We start from the raw sequence: 25,905 nt of genomic DNA, 5'->3' as shown, positions 1-25,905 counted from the left end.
ATGTGGTACTGTCATTTCATGTACAGCATTTACCCCATCCCCACAGCGACATCTCGGCCAGCTCCATTATTATGAGCGACCAATGGCAAGGCGAGGCGACGAGATATCAACAGACAGCAAAATTTGAATATCCTGTGGGTTTTTCTCCAGCTACAAAACATGTCATCAAAGGTGAAGAGACCACTCGAAAATGACCGTGATATCTCCGTCTTATGAAGGGAATAACAGTGATTTGAAAGAATGCCCGTAACGGTAAAATAGTCCCCAAACGCACAAGAATACACCAGAGGTGAGTCAGTTTTATTTATTTTATTGAATGACAGTCAAATTTAGCGTTATTTAAACTTCAGAATCGACAGTATTTTATTTCCCATATAAAGTCGTATAACGCGTTTAAATTCTCAAAGGCTGCTTGTAACCCAATACCGCATGCACCCAAAAGGTCACCGTCCCACTAGTAATTAATTATTACACGCTCTCCAGTAATGACGCGAGCTTGGAGCACCTATGCTGTCACTTACTCGATGGTCGTCTTCCTATCATCACTTCATCGTAGCCTTCCACGCAGTCGTTTTTAGGGGACTCGTATTACCTCCTCCCCACAAGGAGGTAATACGAATCCCCTAAAACACGACTGCGTGGGAGGCTACACTTCATCCTTGTGATGAATTCCCTTACAAGAGCATAGTTCACTGAATTAAGAGCAGTTTCGTGTCCCATAAATATTTCACTCAATCAATGTTGCTCCTACTGAAATCTAAGTAAACGTCAAGAAAAGGAGAACACAGGAAAACCACTCCTTGTTGCTTGGCAGTGATCTTTAAAGGGGAAGTATCACGAAAATTTTACGTCATTTCAAAACCAGAAAATGCTTATCTAACAACAAAAACCAAAAAATTATCTAGTTTTGTCATAAATTATCACCCCAGTGCAAAACAACTGTCGATTAGTGTCTCTGGCCAGAGACATAGTAGGTCGGAATGAATTGAAACTTGAAAAATGTTAGGCTAATGTTTTTCAAGTTTTCGCATTTTTGTACTTCCAAAATGCGCTAGAACAGAGTACGAGTTGTTCCTGTCAAGTATTGAGTTGATTTCTCTCCTCTCGTTGTTCTAGAATTATTTTGTAGCAAAGTGAAGGTCTTATTTCACAATTATTAACAAAAGAGGTCAAAACTCCCCATGATTTTAAGGGCATAATTAAGCTCTGTGTGTTTATAACTGCATGGGAGCCGGGCGGTGCGAACGAAACTGCCCCGAAACAAATTGTTAAAAAATTAGTTTATCCACGAATATTTTTCCTATTAAAACGGTTGAAATATGTTTGTAGAGCTTGAAACACCGAAATGAGACAAGAAAGTCCACAAGGATTCCGATACTTCACTGGTTTATTTGCTTGTCTCGATTTTCACAACGTTCACTAAATTGGTTCCATTGCGATTGAAAACGGTGCTCTGCGCGGCGAAGGCGCGCGCGCGGAGCGCTATAGCCAAGAGAAATTAATAAGCCCATCAATACGAGAAATGACGTCACTTCCGTCCGTCCGTACGCAGCACTACAGGAAAACTCAAGTGTGTGAAGCTGTGTTGTTTTAGGAAAATTTTGCACTCTATAATAAACGCGTCATCGCGATGAGTCCTCGTACAATTAAGGATTAATTTGCGAAAACTTTTAAAATACGCGTGAAAATTAATCCTTAATTCTACTCGGCTTCATGCAATTACATATACATATTAGCTTTCTCACACACTGACTTGTCAAAACTATTTTGATACAAAACTATATTAATCTCGTTTACTTAACTAAGAGAACTGGTCATAACAAGTTTGCTCGAAGATCCACCTTGTCTGGAGTAGGGGCTATAGAACACATCAGCTATTCTGTGAACATTACCAACACAATTTTACTGGCTTTAAGATTTGAGTTGACACAGAAATATTTAGCTAGCAAGAGTCACCATTGCTAGATAAACAAGAAAAATGAGGTTCTAATCTCATCGTTATTTTTACTGCTAAGTAGAGGAGTGGCTATGCAATAAAGAGACTATCTTTTGAGGTTGAGAAAGGGGAGTGCAGGCAGAGGCCACCATTTATTTTGGGGTCTGGTCTTCCTTAATGCTGTTCTTATCTTATCCGCAATTTTAAACGTGACTCATCCAAACTAATCATATAATTTCAACAATGCACAGCCTCCAACAACTCAAAGTTCAACACCAATTCTGCTAACTCGAACTACTTTTGTTTCCCTTCTGACTTGAAGTCAACGGGATTCTACTTTGACTCGAAAGCTTGCTATGACAAATTTTCATTAATCATGCTGTGTTTAAGCTCAATGTGAACGCCGCCAAAATTGTTGCCTCCAACAAAATCGTTTTTGATTGTGAGTATTCTTCTTTTTCCCAGGGATGGTTAAGTGGAGCGCGCGCGCACAGAAAAAAAAAAGCCTTGCCTCGTGGGAAGCAATCTACACGCTGGGTCGCTTTACTATCGCCAAGAAAGAGCAAGGGTCTACTCGCAAACTAAATCATCGAGCTAAATTGCCTGATCACAGAGCATTCAACCAACATACGTTGGTCCAGCATAATGGGGAGCAGAGTGCTAAACATTCTTACATCGAAAATGCACAGAAATGTTGGAACATTTAGCTGGGGTTTCAAACACACTAACGACAATGCTGTCAGGGAATTATTTATTTATTTTCGCAAGTCTTCCGACGGTACATGTTATATCGAGGAAAATCGAAAGAATCTACTTTGCAGTACAATAATGACTCGTAGGTAATTTTGGCCCGTGTTTCTGAGGCGTAAATGAGTCTTACTCAAAACCCAACCAGCAATACGTCTCCTGCTACTGATTTTCAAGTACCATTGGTTGATTAGAAAAAAAAAAAAGAAGAAAAGAAAAGAAAAGTCCGGCTAAAGACGAGACACTATAATTTATAAAACAAAGACTAAATTTGAAGATAGCTACTGCCCATAAAGATCCGTAAGAAAGGCAAGTTTTGATATCATAATGTCAAAACAAGCTGCTTAGAATGTCGGCTACTTAGCCTACATACAAACTCTCCTTCCCTTAAAGTTGCCCGCAGAGATGTTAACTCGCCCAAAATGTCAAAATAATTATGCCCGTATAAAAGAGGTACCTGTCTTTAAATAAACAGATGCAATAATGCGACACTCTCAAAAAAGGTAAATAGTGACTTGTATGTAAAATTGGAGCCATGGCATGGGCGACTTAACTCCACTAAGGAAGAATTGCCATGTAGGAGAAGTAACCGGTCACTATGTCTTGTCGGCAATGAAATATGAATAGCCTTTCCTAAATGTAAACTACAAAATGAATCCTATTCAAATGCTAATCCCAGAGTAAAAGACATTTTTCTGGTTTGGCCGGTTTGCTCCCAGGATTTCTGGGTACTGTTCTTTCTAACAACGATGGCTGTATTCGCTGGATCTGTTGCATCATCAGCTGGAATGATTGCTCGACATTCAGGCCAGTCTAAAGAAAACACAAAACAAATGTTAGAGCAGCGGCAGTGATGTAAACACAGCAACACCAAGGCTGCTTTCAAGTGAATAACACAGTTAAATCAGGCATGTTTCCAATTGTGAACACCTATATGAATGCTGCTTTTAAGCGTGAACACTGCCGTACTCGTATAAGGCCTGTTTTCAAGTATAAACCTATATCAAGGTTGCTGTCAAGCGTGACACAGCTACATCTCATTGTTTTCAAGTGTGAATACACCTATAAGAAGGCCGCTTTCAGACGTGAAGAGAACACAGCTATCTCAATGCTGTTTTCAAGTGTAAACACAAATATAAACTATCAGGGCTGCTACATGTATTGCCAGAGCAGGGTTTATTCTAAAGAATGCCATTGCCGGGTCACCGTAAATAAAAACAAACAAGCACATACAATTTGCAGAAGTGAGTCAAACGTGGCGCTCAAATTTCACCAAAGCGAGCTATGTTACTGCAAAGAGTCTTACAGACTAAATGCATCGTACCATTGGGAACAAGATCGTAATGTTTTGAAATCGTTTTTCACCACACTTAAAAAACGCCACATTACAAATTTCATCTGCTATCAAAACAACCTATAAAAGTGGGGTTAGGTATATTCTGCTTCCTTCCGCAACTTTGTTACAAGCACATGTTTCACCTTTTGCACAATCACTTTGACACAAATGACATTCTATCCCTGTCCCTGGTCAATTGTACGATCCTGCCCCTGCCATCCCTAGTTTTTTAGTCTTTTAAATTTGGCGTCTTTTGGTTGATCGTGTTTTATTTATTATTTGTATTATGGGAGGTGCCTCGCATGGGTCCCCACGTCCCGTTCGCACCTGCCCTTTTGACTCTATCAATTTAAATCACTTTGCACATATATTTCATTTCTTCCTGGCTGTTTAATTTGCTGTATGTAACATGTGTAATGGTCAATAAAGCTGTTAAAAAATCGTTATGAGTTACACTGTTTGTGCTGGCCACTGGATACAGATGTTACCCATACTGGTATAAAATCTAAAAACTTGTATGGATTTAACATAGAAGAGGTCCGTTTCTCATAGGTATTTTTCAGATCCGTTTTCTGGCAACTGGTGATCACTTCTTGTGTTTAGTGACCCATTGTGATTAGAGTTTCAATGTTTGTTAGATGACAAAAATTGTCAGTGATGAAAAAACAATCATTTTAAACAACGCAATTTTTGGGGTTAAAATAGTTAAAGGAATTTTCTTTGGTACTGATAACACCTTGTTTACCTTACTTCTATTTTTTGTAACCCAACTTGACCTTTAACCAATCCTTTCCAAGAACGACTATTGCTCCTATTTTCATCATTTATGGTTTATATTCTTGGGTTCTTTTACCACATTAACGGTAGTTGATTTTCACTTTAAAAATGAAGATATCCGAATAACGATATCTGTACTTTTAAGATGTTTGAAAGTAAATACTACAATTTTACGGTGATTATGAAGGTAAATATCCATTGTGGTAATTCTGCTATTGGCCACATACTGAATACAGTGTATATAATTTGAGTGATAAATTGGACACTGTGCACGTTAAAATAATACTTTTTCGGAAATAATTATTAGGAAAAACATCACAGGTCTCAAAGAGGTTATGTATTAACTTTAGAGACCATGTTTTACATAACTGGGCACCGGGAAATTACATAATCAGAGGTCTGAAATAGAGTCAGGATTTGGAGAACCAGACAGTGCAACCTCACAAAAATTCCAACGATTAGCCACACTGATAACAGGCTCATCTTCACAAGGGTTTCTGTTCTGCAGCCAACTCAAAATGTACCAACAGCTAGCCACGTTATCAGTCACAGAACATGAGTTTCCGTTTACAGTAACTTTCACCAAGACTTCTTTGGACTTGGCTCCATCGACCTGATATCATTATTAAAGGGTTTCTGTTGCCTAATGCTACAAGATATTCTGCGACGTCTGATGTGAAGGAGGAGTTAGGTGCTGTATATGAAGTTGTTTTTTGTTTTGTTTTGGGTCACATGAACTACTAGGATTGAGAACACGTCTTGGGTCATTTTTGGACCACGAGGTTGTTCTGGAGTATTGTATTTTGTTTTGGAAAAGGATTATACAGTTACTTGGAACCAACGTCGCTTCAGTAATCATTCCACCTTGTAACAGTGTAACCTACCTTGGCTGATGTCTCAATTAATGGGATGTTCACATCAGATGAATTGCAGTATTCTAACACTTCATCTTTCATTACTTCTCTTTCCTCTTCTAAATCCTAGAATGAGAAATCGGAAGTGTGTATCAGTCATCTTGACCCCTTAATTGGTTAAAGGGAAGCAGGGACCAGGGGAATCAGAACTCATTTGGGTTCCCACATACATGTATGTTGGATCTGTCTTGAGTTTCATGGTGTCATTTCCAGCACGCATGCATGTAGCATGTTAATCAGGTGTACAGCGCTGCACATTTATCATATTATTTATTTGCATTCTATCTTTTTACACTTGGTTATTGATTTTTTATTTATTTTTCTTGTAATATCAGATAATTTACAGTAGGCCAGCAACTCAGTTATAAAAATACAATAAAATAAATAAATAAATAAATAAATAAATAAATAAATAAATAAATAAATAAATAAATAAATAAATAAATCACTTCATTTAAGTGTCAATGTATTTAGTGCAGAGCACTAAATGGGGACACTTTCCAGATCGAATTAGAATTTAGAAGCGTTGGTTTTTGAGGAGAAGGGAAAACCGGAGTACCCAGGGAAAAACTTCTTGGAGCAAAGACAAGAACCAACAACAAACTCAACCCACAAATGACGCCGACTCTGGGAATTGAACCCGGGCCACACTGGTGGGAGGCGAGTGCTCTCAGCACTGTGTCATCCCTGCTCTCCTGAAATTGTATATGTACATGTATAGCAGAAACAAATGTAAGATTTTTCCAACACACTTGATATTAGGTACATGCAATTTGGCCACTGTAAAGAGATTCGAGTAACTGATGTTTCAACCGTGAGCCTTTTGTGATTCCCTCTTACATGTGCATGTACAAAGGACTAACACTGGAAACATCAGCACTTGAATCTCTTTACATATGTATGGTGTCTGAATGACCTGATTAACTCTATTGATAAAAAAAAAAAAAACATTCATTTCCAATCCTTACTGTACAGCACCATTGTTTCTTAAGAAAGTAGAGGTAAATCACCCATCAATGCACATGACTTGTATAGAAGAACTTACCAACTTATTTCCAACAATGACCATCGGGATAGCTGAAGTGAGTTGATGATCTTGGATGATCTTGCTTCTGAGATCCTGGAGCTCGTGCCAACTGGATACAGAATTGATGGCAAACAACACTAAGAATGCATCACCTGTCGCTACTGATGAATCAAGGAATGAGCTGTATTCTTCCTGCCCTGCTGCATTAACTATCTCCACATCATATAATTTGCCATTATATTCAATCTGCATCAAAAGATTGTAGAATTAAAATAATTACTAATTTTATAAAACTGCTGATGCCATCACCTTTGTCCATTTACAGGAGTAACATCACTGTCATTTATTTTACAAATTTTGGGTGAAATTCTGCAAGAGGGGTCTGAAACCTACAATTACATGTACATGTATGGAGGCAATGTAACCCAACACCATTGGAAAAGACAAAATAATCAATTGGTAGTCGATAAGCACATAAACTTTGCTGCATTGCTTGTCTGTGCTAAAGCTGCATTGTACAGTATGTATTCTTATTATAAATCAGAGATTTGACAATTAAAACTAATGCCCTCTACAAACATGGTTAATTTTGAAATTTGTTGCACACCACACACCTGAAAATGCTACAGTATGCTGGAAATTTAACCTACATGTACAGCTATCAGAGCAACTTTCATGTACAGGTGTACATGACTGTTAATCAAACAGTACAAAAAATATAAAAAAAATGTAATTATTTAATTTACACATCCAATCTGTGTACATGTGGTGTTAAATCAAGTATTTTCTGCAGTTGAAGCAGAAATAATCAAAGGGTGCAGATAAGTCAAATTTGATGTAAATGCCAGCTAAATTCACTGCGAAATTGCACAGCAAATTAAGTTTGATACAAAAACGTGATCGAACAAAGCATCATGAAATCTTACAATGCGTCTGTTGAAAGATTATCGCCAAGACAGAAGGCGCATGTATCAATGACTGAGATAATGTCCAGAAGTGCATGCTAATGAGATTCACGAACTGTTTGATAAGGTGTCCCCTAACCTTAATTCCCACGAAAACACACATAATTCTGTCAAACATAAAGTCATATGAAAACGACAAAAAGGCCTGTTTTATACATGTATGAAGTACCAAATTCAGGGTTGGGTGCATTTGGGGGTGCATCATCGTAGCTTACAGACAGGCGACAATTGCCGGCTATGTAATCTTTCAACAACGCCCTGTGGGGCACCAAGCCTTAAGGTCTCCAATGGGGCCTAGTGGGTCCACAGAAAACATTTTCTAGAATAAACCTGTTAATTACAGTACACATTAGCAACAGACATGTAAAAGACTTTACAAAACACAAAATTAATAGTTTTGCTTGTCTCTCACTACAGATCACTCTCTTCAACTCAGATGCATACCTCCTTTCTATATCACTGAACATGTGGAAAGAGTAACAAGACATGGTTTAGTTCACAACGTGGTTATACATGCACCACCAGATTATAATAGGATCCCATCAAGAAAAGAAGAAAATAAAAAGGAGAACATACATGTACAAAGTGTTGTTTTTGTGGTTATAAGGAACCATGTAGATGTACAGCAGAACCTATGGGAGTCCATGGAAAATTTTCCATGGAATTCCATGGAAGTAAAATGGAGTTGCTGCATGGAATTTAATGGAAAATTTTCCATGGAATTCCGTGGGCAAAAGTTCCATAGAGTTCCATGGAACACAACTGCATTCATAATGAATTTCCATGGAATTTGATGGAAAGACAAAATCCATAGAATTCATTGATGAAAACATTTCACTGATCATGCTTTGCCATAAAATGCTATGGAAACAGCTTTAATAATAATGATTATTATAAAGCTTAAAATTATACTTATAAAGGCTTTAACCACAAGTAGTGACTGAAGGGACACGCTAATTAATTACTTTTCTGAGGTCAGGCTTTACATTCACAGTTATTTGCTATTACTGAGAATGATATTTTTCAGTGAAAATTATTGTAGCTTAATATACTGTATATAATTTTGTAACTGTTATAAACTGAACTACAGTAATTGTTTAATGGAAATTAATATACAAAAAAAATTATTGAATATACTACAGGATAAATACTGCATAAAATAAGCTAGTATAAAACGTTTGAAATTGAAAAGAAAATAATGAATTGAAATGGTGCATTAAAAGGTTTGACAAGAGAAAAAGTTTTATTTTTTAAGCCCAACAAAATTCATGCCAAACTTTGCTAAAATTACATGTATGGCGAATTTCCTTGAGCGTGGTGTTTAGGCTATTTATAATTTGTGCCTCTGTCCTATCTGGCCACTGTTCTTTAGCTAATCCAGCAAAGAAAAATGATTTACAGTCTTAATTTATTGACACTAATTTATTACGAAAAGGTCAATCATGTTTCAGTGGTTGCCGGATTCATAAGAGGTGTGTGTTGATAAATTCACTTATCATGTCTCTCATGAAATACTTAACAATTTGTATGTTAGTTGTTTCTGTAACTGATGCATGTAGAAAACTAAAATATTTCTTTCACTCTCCAAAAAGTAAGGGGAGTGGGGCTGAAGTCCCCCCAGTCCCACCCCCTCCACAGTCCCTGATCTTGTAAGAGTATTTACTGTGGCCCCCAAATCTTCTTTCCAGGCCCTTATAATATTATTACTGTGGATGTACAGTTTTTGAATTGGGTGCTTTTCCAGAGACCAAGTGTGAAAATTTCATCCACTTTACAATAGAATACAAATTTTATTAACACTCCCCAAAGGGGCTTTTCGGCAATAATCATCTAAAAAATTGTTATAATATGTGAGATTATAAGAGAAATTGCAACAGGATTATGATAATGTAAAATAAAAATACAATACAATCGCTATAAAAATAATACAATAAAAACTTTAAACATCTTCTGCAGGAGGATGTTTACATTGTTGAAAAGGGAAGTTGAGTTATTTGGTAATTTGTTCCTGAGTAGTAGTAGCAGAAGTCACGATTCATAACAAAATGAATCAGTTAAAATAGAGTCCAATGGTCATAAGTGACTTAGCTTGTTGAGCAGTCTTGAGTATCGGCCTTGACAACAATATTGAGTTGAAAAACTGTAGTAAAACAGAAAATTGAGCGCTTTAAGTGAGTTCTTCTGAGTGATCACAGTGATCTTGTTAGTTTCTAAGTAAAATGAGGGTATTCAGCCTTTAGCTGACATCTGAGGTGGCAGTTACAAAAATTTTCACCCAATAGCAAATATATGCATGAAGTTGATAATGATCTCCATGCAACTTCATTCAAATCAAGATCACGTGAGTGTTCAGCTTATACCAAGGCATTATATTAAACCGGCTACAGATAATAATATTTATTACCCCGTTAAACAATTGCAAAGGCTTTATGTTAAAAATAAATAGGGAATGTCCACTTCAAAAATCTCGAATTTGCTCTATAAAATTCAAGAGGGGCAATTGCACTCGCCCAGAAGATCTATAAAATCACACATTTTCACGCAGTCTTTCATCAATCTTACCTCTTTATAAAAGTAGTCATCCACATTTGCTGCTTTAATCCATCATTTTTTAGCTTAACCGAGGTAAACATCCAGAGGAAATATCTCCTGAACGCTCGAATCTTGAATGAAATGGTCTTTTCCCGAGCCTGCAGTGCAATATCTGCTGACCAAAATGGCTTTGTTCATGCCCAGTCTTCCCAGTCTGAATGAATTCCAAGATGGCTGCCGGTACTCAGTGACTCTAGTCGCTTTCTTAATTACTCATTTTAAAAGCTAGCATCGTTGGAATTATGATTCAAAGCAGTGCTGTTCTTTTTGGCATTAAATGGAGTCAAGATTCATCAAAGAAGGTTTGAAACTAATAGTGTTTTCACAAGTGTAGTTTAGTGTACGACCAATAATTGTAAGCTTTGTTTTTTTAGTTTTAACGCTTTTCTTGAATTATGAAAGGAAGCCAGTTGCAAATACTAATATCAGTTACTCATCTTGGTTTTACGTCTTTATATGTTCAATTTAAATAACATACAAATACAGCTCAATCTTGTGGTATAGACAACAAGTATACATCCTTGCTCTTTCTTCCAAACCATTTGTTATTGTTGCATATTAAATTTGCCATGGAATGGTTAAATATATGGTTCAGATTAAAACTTACAACAAAGAAACTGTCAATTGTAAATTCCAGTGTACAGTAAAGTTCTGATTGGTTTGGGTACAAAACAGCTGCCTCAAAATCATATTTTGTTATAGCTGAACAAATAATATGAAATATAATACGTTATTTAACCATGCATAGGAGATTAAACAGAGTTAAATAGACTATTTCATACATAATTATTTTGCAATGGACTAGAGTCTACCTCCAAACCAGTATTTTAAATTTATCTATTTTTTGATGGCCTATTTTATTCATATTTTTGCTGGAACTGGCCAAAACCAGTATACTATCTGCAGAAAAATATAAATAACAATGTTGTTATCTTCTCCACTGCTATTCATGATCAGTGAATACTTAAGGATGTTGCCAATTTAAGGTACCGTACCGCTTGAAACTAAGTTGGACCATTTGCACGCGGTAAAACCTCGTCTTTGCCGAACGTGATTACCGCGAATTCACTGCGTTTACAATTTTTTGAAATCACATAACTGCACAAAATGTACATGTACTGAAGTTACAGTCTTGGTAATCCGTCACAGTATACATGTGTATGTACATGGAATTGTTGTGATGAACTGGTGGCCTGAAATGCATTTTATCGCACAATTTGTTTATAATAACAGTGTATATGCATGTACAGTCAACTCTCTCATAGGGACCACTTCTTGTAAGTGACCACCTCCCATAAGCAACCACTTTGTAAACAACCGTTTTGTTTCTCAGTTAAATGCTGTTTCAAGAGCTCTCTTGTAAGCGACCACCACTCAAATTTCTTGAGGGACTGCGACCACTTTTTAGGCCAGAAATTACACATATTCTTTTGTTTTCTGTTTCTGGTAAGTGACCATCCAACATAATCACGTATGATTGTTAGTAAATCATTACGCAGAAGTGACAAAAGTTTAATTTTTAATAATGCTGCCCTGGACTGCTGACAGATAATAACAGTTTACAGACAGAGAAGATGGCTATAATTAGATTAAGCTTGGCCAGCGATTCTCAAAAGTTATAGTCAGGCACTCTTAATGTTCCAATCATACCACTTTTCGTGGACATCAGTCAAAGAAAGCCCTTAAATTTATGCAATGCCTGGCTATCCCTTGAGAAATTAATAAGTGCTGCACATGCAGCACAATAAAAATAATTTTAATTATTGTTTTAATTAGTCAATTAATACCAATGGTAATGATAATGATAATGATAATGATAATATCGATAATAATAATAATTCACATAATCCAACTTTAAGCTAATGTGGGGTCATAATACTGAGAGGAGACAAAAAATAAAATTTATAGCATCTGGATTCCCTATTCAATCTCACTGTCTTAATGTAATAAAGTGTCTTTCCACTGAACAAGAAGACATGTGCACAATGAAGGGAGAATTACAAAATGCTGGTCCCATTGACCTTTGCTAAGCCCCCTCCCCCCCTCCCTCTTCAAATGGCAGTTCCGTGCTCCAAACCCTTGGAAAATATACTGAAGTTTTATTTTGGCACCATTTTAACAACAATGCTAGTGATTTCTCATGCGGAGATTGCACATGCCTCATTTGAAAGAAAACAATGTAATTTTGAGGGCTAAATGTACACAACAAATGATCAATTTATCCTGTGAAATGACACAGAATATTGCCTACATCAGTGAAAGAGTAAATTAAAGCAATAATTTGCTTAGGGATAAAAATAAAACCTAAAAACAATCTTTTTTATGTCCACAAAACACATACACTGTACACAGTAATTATATAGTACGGTCGGACCTCTATTAAGCGGCCACCTATTAAGCGGCCACTTTCCAAAGTCCCGAATTATTAAGTTGTCAGTAAAGTGCTGTATTCGATACCTCTATTTGACCGCCAACCTCTATTAAGCGGCCAGTTTCAAAGTCCCCAGGGTGGCCGCTTAATAGAGGTCCGACTGTATTTCATTATTTTTAATTATATTTTTAACAAACAAGCTTGAGATTTCTCTGAATATATGCATGGTTGCGAGGGCTTTTTTCTGAGGAAACCCTGATCTGCACTTGCCATGGATATGTTGAAATCTATTTTTGGACATCCATGGGAAAAAAATAATGTTTGCCTGAAGAAAATATGACTTCCTTTAAATCAATAATTGATTTAATTTATATGTAGTATGTGTATTTAAGGTTGATCTCTAGACTAAAAGTTATATTTTTGTTGCAATGTTTATTATTATCCAATGTTGTTGCTCCAGATCCAGAGTGTTTATTCCAGGTGCGAAGTTTTTACTCAGTTAATCCTATGTTTTTATATTTCTGGCCCCAGTTGTTCAAAGAGCAGATAATTTTATCCACTGGATTAGTCGCTATGCGGCAGATAATTTTCGTATAGCCCTATAATTTGTGTATAAAGTAGAAGTGTCTGTCTTATTTAAGTATGAGATTATGTGATAAATGTACCAAAAAGCTTTAGTTGGAATACATTTTTCTGCTGGATAGCAACTTATCCACTGGATAAAGTCATCTGCTCTTTGAACACTTGGGGCCTGGATTGTAATCCAGTTTCTAGAGTGCAGTCCTAGGATATGGTCAGACGTGTGCATAAGGAATGCAAGTGTGTAGTTCAACCCGAAGACGACAATTCTATATAAGTTCTACATGTGCATATGCAATTATCATTTGATACCTTGTGGAAGGTGGACTTTGTATTTCTTGAATGACTTGTAAACTAAAATCTCTGGGAAATTTTGTGTATCAAAGCAAAGAAAGTATTACTCAACATCATCTTGATCAGGAAAAACCTCATTAATATATTTTGCATTTACTTTCAACGCACAAATTATTTACATTATGCAACTACAAAAGTAGTTTTGTCGGAAGACCTCGTCAGTTGGTCACTAGGTTTGTTTTAAAATGCAGGTTCGTTGTAAACCGCCATGGCATTTTAAAATGTAAACATGGTAACCAACTAACAACAACAACAACAACAACAATCTATTTACAGATTTAGATTATATAAAGGGCTTGTCCCGCAAATAGCCACAAAGCTAGTCGAGGCGGGACAAGACAAAAAAAATTACAGCAAATTACAAACATTCTGGAAAAACGGAAAACTTAACTTTACATAATAATGCAGATTTAGATAAGGCTATACATCAAAGTTAAAGTAAATTATATGTAACTTTTTATTATCATTAATATTACAATAGAAAAGAGATAAAAAGGACAAAAGGAGAATCAGATTATACTGGCAAAGAGAAGGACGTTGAGAACGGGTTTTAATCGGTGCATGCTTATTTACAATCGCCAACTGGCAAGGTCTTCTGACGAAACTAGTTTTGATGTTGCATACTGTATGTGAATGGTGTGTTGAAAGGAAGTGCAAAAATGAATGAGCTTTTTCCTGATCAAGTTGATGAAATTAAAATGGCTTTTTAAAATTTATAAATTAACCGTAAGCTACAAATTTTTGCCACAAAATTTTTATGGTTAAATTTAATGTTATTTTTGGCCATAAATGCTTCTGAAGGAGCCATACTATATCAGATGACATTTTGGGGGGTAAGGCAGATCAAGAATGAATTTTCCTGTTTAACCTGTTCACGAGCCTGGTTGACTGGGTAATAGCTGCTAGAACCAGTCGTCAGTCTTCTGAGATTAGTTTTAGTGTATGGTATGATAGGAGGTGATGTTAAGTTAGAATTGGTTACAGTTTTGCATAGATCCAGGATGGAAAATGGTCAGATATTTCACAATAAATATTTGTTGAATAAGAGAAAATTCCTTGGTTTAATTAGGGAAAATGCTTCTCAGTAACTTGAAAACCCAGGAAATGGCATTTTCAGGAGTTGATCCTGGACTCCCTAAAACATTGACATGGGCGTTTGACACTCGCATTATCAGAAAGTATATTCACATTTATTCCTGGATCCATGTTTATTGTTAAATAGCTTGTATTAAGGAGAATGCAGCAAGTGATTTCACTTTCATCTGATTGGAAATTTCTTCTCACTGGATGACTGGCCTGGTCAAAAATGAATTTAAAAATACATTATTTGACTGTATAGCACATAATTCCATGACAAGATGATCGTCAGCGCTTTATAGTATAGGGGCACTCTAGGACTGAATTGGAATTTAGAAATTTTGTTTTTTTGGAAAAGGGAAAAATTTTGCTGATCATGGAAGAAATTCTTCTACTGAGTGGAAACACCTACAGGTGTACATGTACTGAATAATGTTACTATATAAAGTTACATGTCTTTAATTTCAATTTTTAAGGGAACAAGAGATCAACAGTATATACACATGACTGGAAGTGGCAAAGACAGCAGCTACCAGAGAAGAACATACTGGAAGTTCAGGAATGTAATGTATGTAATATATTTTAAGATTTACATGTACTGTAGCTCCGCCATTGATTTTGGTCTCATGTATACTTTGTTCTTTAATTACTTAACCTTATAAGCCCGGTGGCTTCCCTTGGGCTTCCTTGCCATAAAGTATTTAAATAATAATAATAATAATAATAATAATAATAATAATAATAATAATAATAATAATAATAATAATAATAATAATAATAATAATAATAATAATAATAATAATGATAATAATAATAATAAAATTGTTGAGAATGATGTATTATTCCAGAAAGTGACACAGGCATACTCGGAAAAAAATCTGAGTGCTCCTATTAGAAGTCGAACCTACATGTAAGACCTTCTGATTACTAGTTTGGATGCTCTACCACTGAGCTACAGGAGACTCGTGGGAGCTAAGGCCATTAAACTAGGTTCATGGGACAGACATACATGTTTACCACACGTTCGACATTCAAATCCTAGCAGTACGCACTTTCTGGAATAATACATCATTCTCATTCATTCACCAGGCTTGAAATATAACATCACATTTATTTCAAATATAATTGTTGTATTTGTACAATTTATGGCAAAACAATAAACTGAACTGAACTGAATGCCAAGAGTTAACCTGACACTGTTTGGTGCATATAATGTGGTTTATTTTATTATATTTTTGCTCTAAAATTAATTTTATCAAACCAGTTTAAATGTGTAAATGGTGTGTTTCTCTTACAGGTCTTGAAGTGTCAGTTGTCATATTGAAGTGCAAGATCCCTTTTGTTTCTTTAGACCGATACTTCAAAGACTCACAACAGGTTAGTTCTTAGGTTTTATTCTTGGGTTGCCCAAAGGTCAATTACATGTAATTTTATACAGAAGGTGAAGCTTTCCAAACAAGGCATGGATTGGCGTTAAGGTTACCTTATACCTTCAGAGGTTTCTCGCGTCCAAGCGATTTAGCGGCGATGTAACGCATCCAGTTTAAACTGTAGATACCTAAACCCATATATCAAATTAAAGCTTGTACAGCTGGCTATCAAACTATACCAAGAAGTTTGAAAGAAAATGAATTGCCGAATTTTTAGCACTGTTTTTCTAAATTCAATTTTTTTACTTGGAGTAGACACTTTAAAGAGGTAAAACTCAAAGGGAATTTGTTCGTTTGTCTTCAAATTTGGACAGTAGCTAGTTTAACATATAAACAACAAAACCGTGTCTTCGAATTTTTTCTTTGGAAATGCTTTTTCTCCAAAAGCGATTTTGTGCAATCACCCCGCATTTTTTTGAGCCTATTACGAAAATGTTCTGTAACTTTTCACTGCGATTGAATATGGCAAAATGCAGACACGTTTTTGTAGCGCTTTGGGTCCGAAAACTGTGGAGCAAATTAAATTAGCAAAATATAATATTCGCTTTGACTTGTAGCTTTCAAAAGGTGATTCAGACGCTCACATTTAGAGGTCGTGAAAAATTCGACAACTCACTTTATTTCAAAACTCTTGGTATAGTTTGATTGCCAGCTCTATAAGCTTTAATTTTATATAAGGGTTCAGGTATTTACAGTTTAAACCGGACGCGCTACATCGCTTGGACGCGAGATACCGCTAAAGGTAAAGGGTAACCTTAAAGCAAGAGACAACTTGTAATGTAGCTTAATATAATTTAGACCTTTGAGCTCTCTGCTGGGGGCACCTCATGGTTCGCTTTGCATTTGCTTCCTTGCTGGCCTGTAAGAAAGGTCATTTTGCTTGCTTTATTTTCAAGCCGTTTTCCCTCTCCGCCCTCCCTTTGGTAAGCATTCCACTGATTGGGTTTAGTGCGGCTTTAACCCATAATATCAAAGAACAAATTCTCCTATCTTGTCATCATACTTTTCTTTTTAAAGTACTGGGGAGAATTAAAACATCAAGAAAATTTACCTTGGGTGATTATATCCTAAATTCATATGACCTCAAGGGTTAAATAAGCATTAACATTACAAGGAGAAATTTGATGCTGATCACTGTTAGTGGTTAGAGAGCTAATAATTCTTGGAGAAATTCAAAGCAAAATTTTTAACCAAAGTTTATGATAATTAAGATCACATTTCCAAACCCCCTAGACTACGAGTAGTCCCCCATTTTTCCTCAGGGATAGTAGGGCGAGCGAAACGCGAGCGCGCATGAAAATTACCCCACGCGAGAAAAGGCGACACGCGGCGGGGAGAGAGAAAAATGAGGGACTACAGACAAAGCCCAAGCTTTTGAACTAATGCGTTGCTCTCACAACGCAAAACTCTGATTGGCTCTTCCATGGCAATCTGTCAACATCTGTCAAACAAAGTATGAATGACGTCAGACTGTCTGGCGTCGTCTGAAAAAAATTTGCATACATCGCAAAAAATAAGCGTGCATGATCAAATTTCAGTGTACAAACCCCCTTCATGGTACTGATATTTTTTTTTTTTTTTTTGTTTCCCCTTCATGAATTATAAATGAATTTAAAAACTAAATTGCTCAAATTCATTAATAATTCAAAAGCCAAAGACAAAAGTTATCATGCACCGTGACGTGTTTGGATATCTGATGAAAAACTCCTCGTTTTTTCATCCTTAATTTCCCCTTCAAAATCAGTTTGTTTGAAATTTTATGTCAAACACTCGTCACAGTGTTTCATCACAATATCAAAAACCTCGAAGTCTGTCAAAAATACTTCGCTACGCGTCGTATATTCAACTCTCTTCTCGGTGTTTGATATGTGATGAAACACTGTCTCGTGTTTAAATTAAGGGATTTATTAAAGCTTTCGCAAAGAGCAAAAATGCCCCCTTGCCTTAAATCAGCATCTCATTGCAATTTGCGGATGGGATATCGGGACTTTTATGCTCCAATTACTCATTTCAAATCCTTCTAATTTTGTCTCTGTTTTAACCGTTGAGAACAGAGACAAAATTGCAAGGATTTGTATGGGGTGGTCGGAGCATAACAGAGATAATATCTCACTCCCAAATTGCAATAAGATGCTGATTTTTTGCAAGTAGGCATCTTTCATCATGCTCTTTCAAAATTTCTCAACAAATCCATAATTTTTGAAAATTTTGTTTTTGTGACATCGTTACTGCAGTCCTCTATTTCCAAAGCGTTCTGTGTAGTGTTGTGAAGCTAATGTAAAGGTGTATTTTCGACTTTCATCTTAGAATACAGTTGTTGTCTTGATGGATATTTTCCAGATTATTTGACATTTTCCTGCTGTTCAAAGGTTAGAGTTAACAGTTGTGCTGTGGACGACCTCGAAGGTTGAAATAAAGGTAGCTTCTCTGCTAAGCTGAGCGGGCTGCTCTTCAGTAGTCACAAATAATGGAACATGGAAACACCAGCGGGCATTTCCTGTCATTTTTATCTATAGAGTTCTAAAAGTTGGCCAACAATACTGAACTATCGATAAGAGAGGAAATCATTAAGTATGCACTGGTTTTAAATTCTCTGCCTTAAGTGGATATATCTAAAATCAGGGTCCCAAAGGGGTTTAGGGCTCCAGGGCTCCGGCCTTAAAAATGCAGGGCTCCAGGGCTCCAAGGCGAATTTTTCAGGGCTCTAGGGCTCCACATCGTCTGCGTTAGGGCTCCGGGATCCACTCTGGTCTACAGTCTTGATATGTAAAAATTCTATTTTTAACGCTAAATCAAATACGCAAATAAAAACGTCAGTGATTCCGGATGATCAATTTTTTAAACCCAAGCAGCCAGTTATATTACCTCCTATTATTTAAAAGTGGATTAAATATTAAACTTGTTTAAATGGGGTTGACAGACCTGCATAACTCCTGCTGTGTGCCCATTGCGTTGATAAAAGCCTTTATAGTTTTGCTTTAACAAGCATGTCTCGACTTCCCTTTTCTATAAGAGATCAAGGGAGGTTCCTTGTATATCTCTCTTAGTAGCTGCTGGTTTTTGTATTAAATGCCAATTTTCCATTAGAATTTTTTTCAAACATGGCAGTGATGGCTGAAATTGTGTCAGGAAGGGAAGAATTTTCTTGTGCGCTTTCTGTTTTTGTGTAAGAGCGTTCTTTCTTTCTGCGAAGTTAACTTCGGAGAGGATTTTGTCCACCAGGTTATGCCAGACGTGTTTTAAAGTTTTTAATGTTTTCCTCAAACCCTACTTTAGAAGAGTTTGTCCTCAGAAGCCTAAGGGCTTCTCCTTTAACGAAGTCTTTTTTGACGCCTGCTGGGTGGCAACTGTTGTAGTTTGTGTACTGAGATGTTTCAGTAGGTTTGTAATGTGTGCGCACGTCGAGAATCGATTCCTTCTCGAATCTCTTCCCCTTATAGAATGTTGTATCCAAGAATGTTGTTTCTAATTGTGAGACTTCAGCGGTAAACTTTATGGTAGGGGGGTACGAATTTGCTTGCTCAATGAAATGTTCTATTTCTTCTTTGTTTGTATCCCACAAGCAAAATACTGTACATCGTCAACGAACCTTTTCCACGTTAGTCAGGTTTGTTAGCGCTCTGCCTTAAGATCTCCTGTTCTATAGATGCCATAAAGATGTTGGCAAAAGCTACTGCCACTTTAGTGCCCATGGCAGTTCCGTATGTTTGGAGATAGTCTTTCTCGTTAAATTGGAAGGAGTTCTCCTTCAGTATAAGGCTGAGCATTTCTCTGAGGAAATTTGTAGCTAAAGGAGGGCTATTGGCATGAAAGTTCTCGTATGCATTGCATACTATAGTTGTTCATTCCTCTTGTGGAATATTCGTGTATAGGCTAGTGACATCCATTGAGACTAGAAAAGCGTTTCTAGGCACCCTAGTGCTTTCAATAAACCTTATGAAATGTGTCGTATCTTTAAGATACGAATCCTGTATTTGTGCTGTTGGCTGAATTAGTTTCTCTACGAATGATGATAGGCGTTCTGTTGGGCCATCACACCCGGATATGATAGGGCTTCCGGCTAATGTCGGTTTGTGAATTTTTGTGAGGGTATAAAACACTGGTATTCGAGACGGACTTGGTGTTAGGTTAAACCATTTAACCGTCATTTCGTCTTTGCACCCTGCTTGGTGAAAACCCGAGAGTTAGGATGGAAAGGGTCATGAATCAGATGAACAGTAAACAATATATAATCTGTCAAAGACTGGGTAAGCATTGAAATTATTAATCTTCGTCATTATTTGTATCTTCAAAATGATCTGTCAAGTTTTTTTTTTTTTTAATTTGTTGTAACCGATACCTGCGAGCAAACTGCTAAAGGAACGTCCGGTTACTATAAAGTTGTTTTTATCGCGCTCACTACAATTATAACAAAGTTTTCATTAAATCCCTAAATAAGTTGTTGCATATCATTGTAAACTGAAATAACCGCGTATACTTATTATGTACTGTTTCTCTCTTCAGATTCTGTTTCTTCATGCCCGTTAACACGCACAAACAAACACAAAAAAAGCAGTAATCAAGAATCAATGCAATCTGGGAACTCGGTGATGATCAAACTTGAAAATGCTGGGCTCCGGGCTCCGCGCAAAATGTCTTTGGGCTCTGGGCTCCACAGCCAAAAAAGGATCAGGGCTCCAGTCAGTAAAATGATAGGGCTCCGGGCTTCAGAGCAGAAATCTCAGGGCTCCGGGGCTCCAGGGACCCCACCTTTGGGACCCTGTAAAATGTTTTTATTTTCTTGTTTAAATCTGATTAACCCAGGCCTCTAATAGTCACACATTTACTTTTGAATTCCTGCTGCAAACCATTGCACTAAAGCTCGTTCGTAACTCTAACAATTGTCCTGTTGCTTATCATTTTCGGTTGGGATACGCTGCCGCGCATGACGGGATACTAGCCGTACTAGGGCTGTGACGTCAGTACAGGATCACCAATAGGGAACTTAACGACGACGGCAACGGCAGCAAAAACGTCACTTGAAAATATATCTCTTCGCGATTTTTCCAATTCATTTAACTTGTACAATGTAGGGAAAGTATCCTGGAACTAAAATTGATAGGAACGGCGTTCACGTAAGGAGGAAGAAGGAAAAATTACCATCGTGTGCTCGCGTTCTCCACAAAACTTTGAATTTGGTCATTTCACGTTGTTGTTTTGCTGATGACGGCAAAAAAGTGTACAAAAACATATAGCACGTGCAGAGTGATTGTTTTTGCTCTTTAAACCTTTTGTCTTGTGGCGTTCTCGTTGTCTTCGCCGTCATCGTTAAAAGTTCCCTAGTCTTCCAGTTTCTCGGTTCCTTAGTTGTTTCTGGCGTGCAGGAGGAGAAAGCTGTGTGGACGAAAAAGTGACCTGAGGTATTGAATCGTAACAACGAAACAACTGAGGAATAGAGAGACTGCGAAAGTAGCGATCCTGTATTGACGTCACAGCTATACTAATAACAGTCTGCCATCCTGCGCGGTATATTGTATCACACCGGAAGTGAAATTTCACGTTTTACGTCTCAAGTTCAGGGCAGAAAATTAATAGGGATGTTTTATTTTTTTATTTTATTTTATTTTTTTTTTGCGATTTTCATATGAAAACAACATAAAAATTTGATCTAGCAAATACAATTTCGGATGTACACTCTTTTACTTTTCAAGCCCTTAGATTGTTGTGAAAACAGCTTCATTTGTTGCGTTTCTTGTTTTACTTACTGGACAATCATAGAGTGAATGAGCTTTAGTTAAATGGTTTGCCGTATACCAAATCAAGTCCTGAGACTATCAGAAAGTTAAAATGTCCTCTGTTTAGAAGCAGTATGATAGAGTGTACCCAGCTTTAAACTCCCAACGTTTTTTGATGGAAAAATAATCTTAAGGATGGCTTCTCTGTATTAAGCAACAAAAAAATGTAGCACTTTTTATTTGTAATATATACCCTTATTTCCAGAAATGCACCTATTTCTGAATTTGGGTACTTGATATAAGACGAACCTTTTTGTCATTTTAATATTACTTCATGTTTCACAGAATTATTTGTGTTTTGGTAAGAGTTTATGGTAGGGGACACCTCGTAATGTCTATCATACGCAACAATGCAGTTCATGCATATCATTATCGTGCATGTCTTGACAAATCTTAGCCTGCGTGACAGGAGCATGAAAAATACATAGGGCGCGAAAAAGAGCGTGGAGCGCGAGGGAGGGAGACATGCGCGTGCCCTATATTTTTCATGCGCTTGCCACGCTTGCTAGCCATATCTCAAATGTAGAACTTGCAAGGGATCCGTGTAAAGCGTTAGATGTGTTTCGGCAATTCCAAAGTAATAAACGACCGTTGTGTATTTGCTGCATTTTCTTACTAATTGCCTTACCGCTCTCCAAATGATTGTGCGGTTTCAATAACTCCCGTCCCCGATGGCGGCCATGTTTGGATGTGGCTCATCTAGACTGCAAAGCAGTTTTGTTTTCGCTCATGGCCAATGTAGTCATTCCATAGTCTTTCGGAGGCAGTCGAATGGCACTCACTCAGTCACTACGTAATCATTAGTTTATTCCTTAAACCTAAATTAACCCATTGACGCGATATTGCGCAGTTTCATGTTCGCTCCTCACCTCCCTTAGAAGGGACATTTTTGTCCTCTACTGTTCTTATTGTCTTCAGAAAGATTGACCAATCAGAATGCGTTGTCTGCGCATATATTTATAGGTCTAATGCCAGAATGCAAGGCTTTTGTCCTATGCGTAAAAGATCAAATATCAATCAAAATAGCAGCCGTGTTGTTCACGCGTGAATTTTCAAGACTCCAATTTGCCGTTTTCAGATTAAAAAAATAAATACTTTAAAACACTCAATTAAATTTTGCACAATTCAGTGGTCACAAAAAAGGAAAACAATTTTCTCTATTCGACAATGGCAGCCGATAAGAACATGTCCGCTGGTTCAGTTTTGAGCTCGTTCAAACGCGCTGGTTCGAAAATAAATAATATATATATTTAGCCAAGCCTAAAAGCGGAGCTCCAATTTTTTTCATAGCATCTATAGAAATTAATCTGCTTATCGGCCGGATTCCTCTAAAGTTAGCAGTAGCTAAAAGTTAAATGAGTTGCAGTGTCAACACTGCAAGAAATACAATATCTTGCAAATCAGCAAAGTTTTGTCAACAAAAATACTGTCACATAAATATACGCGCTTTTTTGGAGAATAAACAGTCCCTTTATTCCATTGCTGATTTTTTGGTTCGTTTTACAACGTTAAGTGAGCGAAAAGTTTCACTTCAAGAGGAAAAATACAACGTTTCGTCGCGTCGGATCAGAGTAAAAATGATTTCCCTTCGGCCGCTCTTCATGATGTGGCGTCTCTAAAAGAGTCCATTCGTTTCTCCAGCCGCTACTCGCCTTGCTCTTTTTCCCGCTGTTGGAAGACAGAATTGGACGAGATTAGGAAAATAATATAACTCCAAGGGATATAATGAACATGGACCGAAAAAATATATTAACCTCTTACTAACCGAGCGCGAGGGCCGCACTGGGGAATCTTGGCCCGAGGTCGTGGCAGTACGGACCGAGCGCAGCAAGGTCCGTACAAAAACGACCGAGGGCCAAGATTCTCCAGTACGGCTCGAGCAAGCTAGGTTAGTAAGTAGTTTATTATATGGCACTCGGAGCAAACTTGTTTATTTATAAAAAACGCACTTCCGGTCACTTGAATTCAAAGGGTTTTCGTCGTGACGTGTTTTTGATGACGCGAGCAACCCAGAAAGAACATGCTACGGTACCACGAGGGTAACATGAAAACAAATTTACTGAACGTCTACATGTAACCAGGTTGATTATAGAAAAGACTTCAAGAACGAGTTATAGCGGAATTTGACGAAAATCAGTTGCGGTTTGTTTTTGAAACTCACAAAAGGGTTTCGTCGATCCCAGAAAATTTTCTAGCGCATCACAAAGTACAGATCAAGAAAAGGTTGCTGTGAATATCACATTCAACTTTAAAAGAAGCGGCATTAAGTCAATCGTCCTCATCGCTCTCATCCCTGGCTCGGAAACCCAAGTGTAGGGATAAAAACCACCACACATTTCTTTGAAGTGCAACTGGATTGGAGTCGCCGAATTCTCCTGCCTCAAAAAGAGCATCTTCTTGGCCTTCGTCAATCGCCTGAGCGGCTTGCAGCTTGTTTCTTCTGTCGTGCTCGTGAACTAGTGACTTGTGCTTCGCAGCTAGAACTCTTCTCGATTTTTCAAACTCATTATCCTTGAGTCTGTTGAATGGATATTTCTTCTCAGATAAGTATCGCTGTATATTGCGCTGAAAACTGGAAAATGTTGCTGGCTCGTATTCATCATTTTTCCTGCGTACGTTCATAAAAAAAAAAAATTGACAAAAGGTGGTCAAGCTCGGACGCAGGTAGGCTTTCAATTGTTTGACTATTTAAGCCATTAGCTTCAATAAAACGGAGTAGAGTATTCATATCAGTAGACGTCTTCCTTTTGTGTTTTCACTTTTCTGTTTGTCTACGAAATCGTCGATAGCTTCCTGGCTTTCGCTGATGCCTGCTTCAGAGGTTTCTAGATCATCGGGATAGTAAAATTTGCTTTGTGAATGTATTCTACTTCGTCCATGTTGGAATCAGTCTTTTGGGTAGTTTCTTTGCAAAGAATGAAAGTATTTTCAGATTTTCTTTTCGCAGTTTTAGCTGCAATTTTTTCAAATTTGCCGCTTGTCGTAAACAAAAATACACGGCTTATGACCGTTTCCATGGAAACGGTCCGTATGGTAAAATCCCGACCAAGAAGGAACCAATCAGAACGCGCATATTTACCTCAAGACTACCTTGCCATATAATAAATATAAATATCTTGCAAAATAGGAAACCAGCAAAGTTTTGTCAACAAAATGACTGGAATATACTCGCCTCTTCTGAGAATAACCAGTGCTTCTATTCCATTTCGGAATTTTTGTCGTTCGTTTTATAACGTTAAGTGAGCGAAACATTCCACTTCAACAGGAAAAATCCAACGTTTCGTCGCGCCGTATCAGACGAAAAATGTACCGGCTGCAGGTGACGCTAAAAGCTGGAACGGTAGAACGGCAAAATGAAGGAATGGTGGAAAATCGCCCCAAATCCTAAAGCACGGAACGGCGGAAAATCGCCCCAGTAGAAAATAAAACTCCAAGGGAAATAATCAACATGGACCGAAAAAATGATCTCAAGAGACTCCTCTGAAGTAAGTGGTATTTGCAGCTTCAGCTTAAACAAAACGGCGTGTCGACACTGCAAGAAATCAGGGGCAAGAAATGAAGATCTTGCAAGACAGCAAACCAGCAAAGTTTTGTCAACAAAATTACGTGAATATACTCGCCTCTGCGGACAATAACCAGTCCTATTTATTCCATTGCTAATTTTTTTCGTTTGTTTTACAACGTCAAGTGAGCGAAACTTTTCACTTAGGGAGGAAAAATCCAAAGTTTCGTCGCGCAAGATCGGAGTAAAATGGTTTCACTTGTGCCTGTCGATTTTTTTCTTCCGCCGCTAGACGTCTTGCTGTTTCTCCCGCTGTCGGTCACGTAAATTGACTTTGCATTTTGTTGTCTTCAAAAGATCTTTTTGGTTTCTTATTTAAAGCAGTTGGCAGTTGGTAACTTCCCGCCAAACAAACGTGGGTCGCAGCACGGCTTCACACACCTAAGTTTTCCTGTGGTGCTGCGTACGGTCGTACGGATGGACAAAAGTGACGTCATAACCAAACCAAAATTTCTCGCATTCAG

At 37.4% G+C, this 25,905-nt stretch overlaps 2 protein-coding genes and 1 long non-coding RNA gene across 8 annotated transcripts in view; 2 read left to right on the top strand and 1 right to left on the bottom strand.

The window, feature by feature from the left end:
• Positions 1 to 25,905, top strand: part of LOC146456960 (scavenger receptor cysteine-rich domain-containing protein DMBT1-like) — a gene marked incomplete at its 3' end in the record, with an annotated part of 596,400 nt that overhangs the window by 262,357 nt on the left and 308,138 nt on the right. The window lies entirely within an intron of this gene.
• On the bottom strand, positions 2,674 to 10,471 carry LOC146456972 (ras-like protein 1). 2 transcript variants are annotated; one of them, XM_085092487.1, is made up of 5 exons: positions 10,265 to 10,471; positions 6,756 to 9,842; positions 5,681 to 5,776; positions 4,008 to 4,097; positions 2,674 to 3,496 (listed from the first exon to the last, which is right to left on the bottom strand). In XM_085092487.1, the coding sequence occupies exons 2-5, from the start codon at positions 6,987 to 6,989 to the stop codon at positions 3,353 to 3,355; spliced, it is 564 nt and encodes a 187-aa protein (XP_084948613.1). In that variant the 5' UTR covers positions 6,990 to 9,842; positions 10,265 to 10,471; the 3' UTR covers positions 2,674 to 3,352. The 2 variants fall into 2 exon arrangements, with proteins under 2 accessions (XP_084948613.1, XP_084948614.1); XM_085092488.1 differs by lacking the exons at positions 4,008 to 4,097; positions 10,265 to 10,471 and having other exon boundaries at positions 6,756 to 7,729.
• Positions 10,472 to 18,612, top strand: LOC146456971 (uncharacterized). 5 transcript variants are annotated; one of them, XR_014858659.1, is made up of 4 exons: positions 10,472 to 10,596; positions 15,152 to 15,238; positions 15,973 to 16,052; positions 18,446 to 18,612. It is a non-coding gene; the product is annotated as an uncharacterized LOC146456971 (long non-coding RNA). The 5 variants fall into 5 exon arrangements; XR_014858658.1 differs by having other exon boundaries at positions 18,413 to 18,612; XR_014858663.1 differs by having other exon boundaries at positions 10,560 to 10,596; positions 15,152 to 15,243; positions 18,475 to 18,612.

Source organism: Pavona decussata, unplaced genomic scaffold (assembly GCF_977016875.1).
Source record: "Pavona decussata unplaced genomic scaffold, jaPavDecu1.1 SCAFFOLD_252, whole genome shotgun sequence".
In the NCBI taxonomy this organism is placed as follows: domain Eukaryota; kingdom Metazoa; phylum Cnidaria; class Anthozoa; order Scleractinia; family Agariciidae; genus Pavona; species Pavona decussata.
The sequence above is the reverse complement of the archived record's forward strand: the minus strand, read 5'-3'. Positions and strand labels throughout refer to the sequence as shown.

Excerpts from the sequence above, each read along its gene's own strand:
- LOC146456972 (XM_085092487.1), bottom strand. The coding sequence starts at position 6,989 with ATGCAGATTGAATATAATGGCAAATTATATGATGTGGAGATAGTTAAT. Across the intron at positions 5,777-6,755 it reads TCATTGTTGGAAATAAGTTG|GATTTAGAAGAGGAAAGAGA; the intron begins GTAAGTTCTTCT and ends TTCTCATTCTAG. Across the intron at positions 3,497-4,007 it reads TTACGATCTTGTTCCCAATG|ACTGGCCTGAATGTCGAGCA; the intron begins GTACGATGCATT and ends TGTTTTCTTTAG.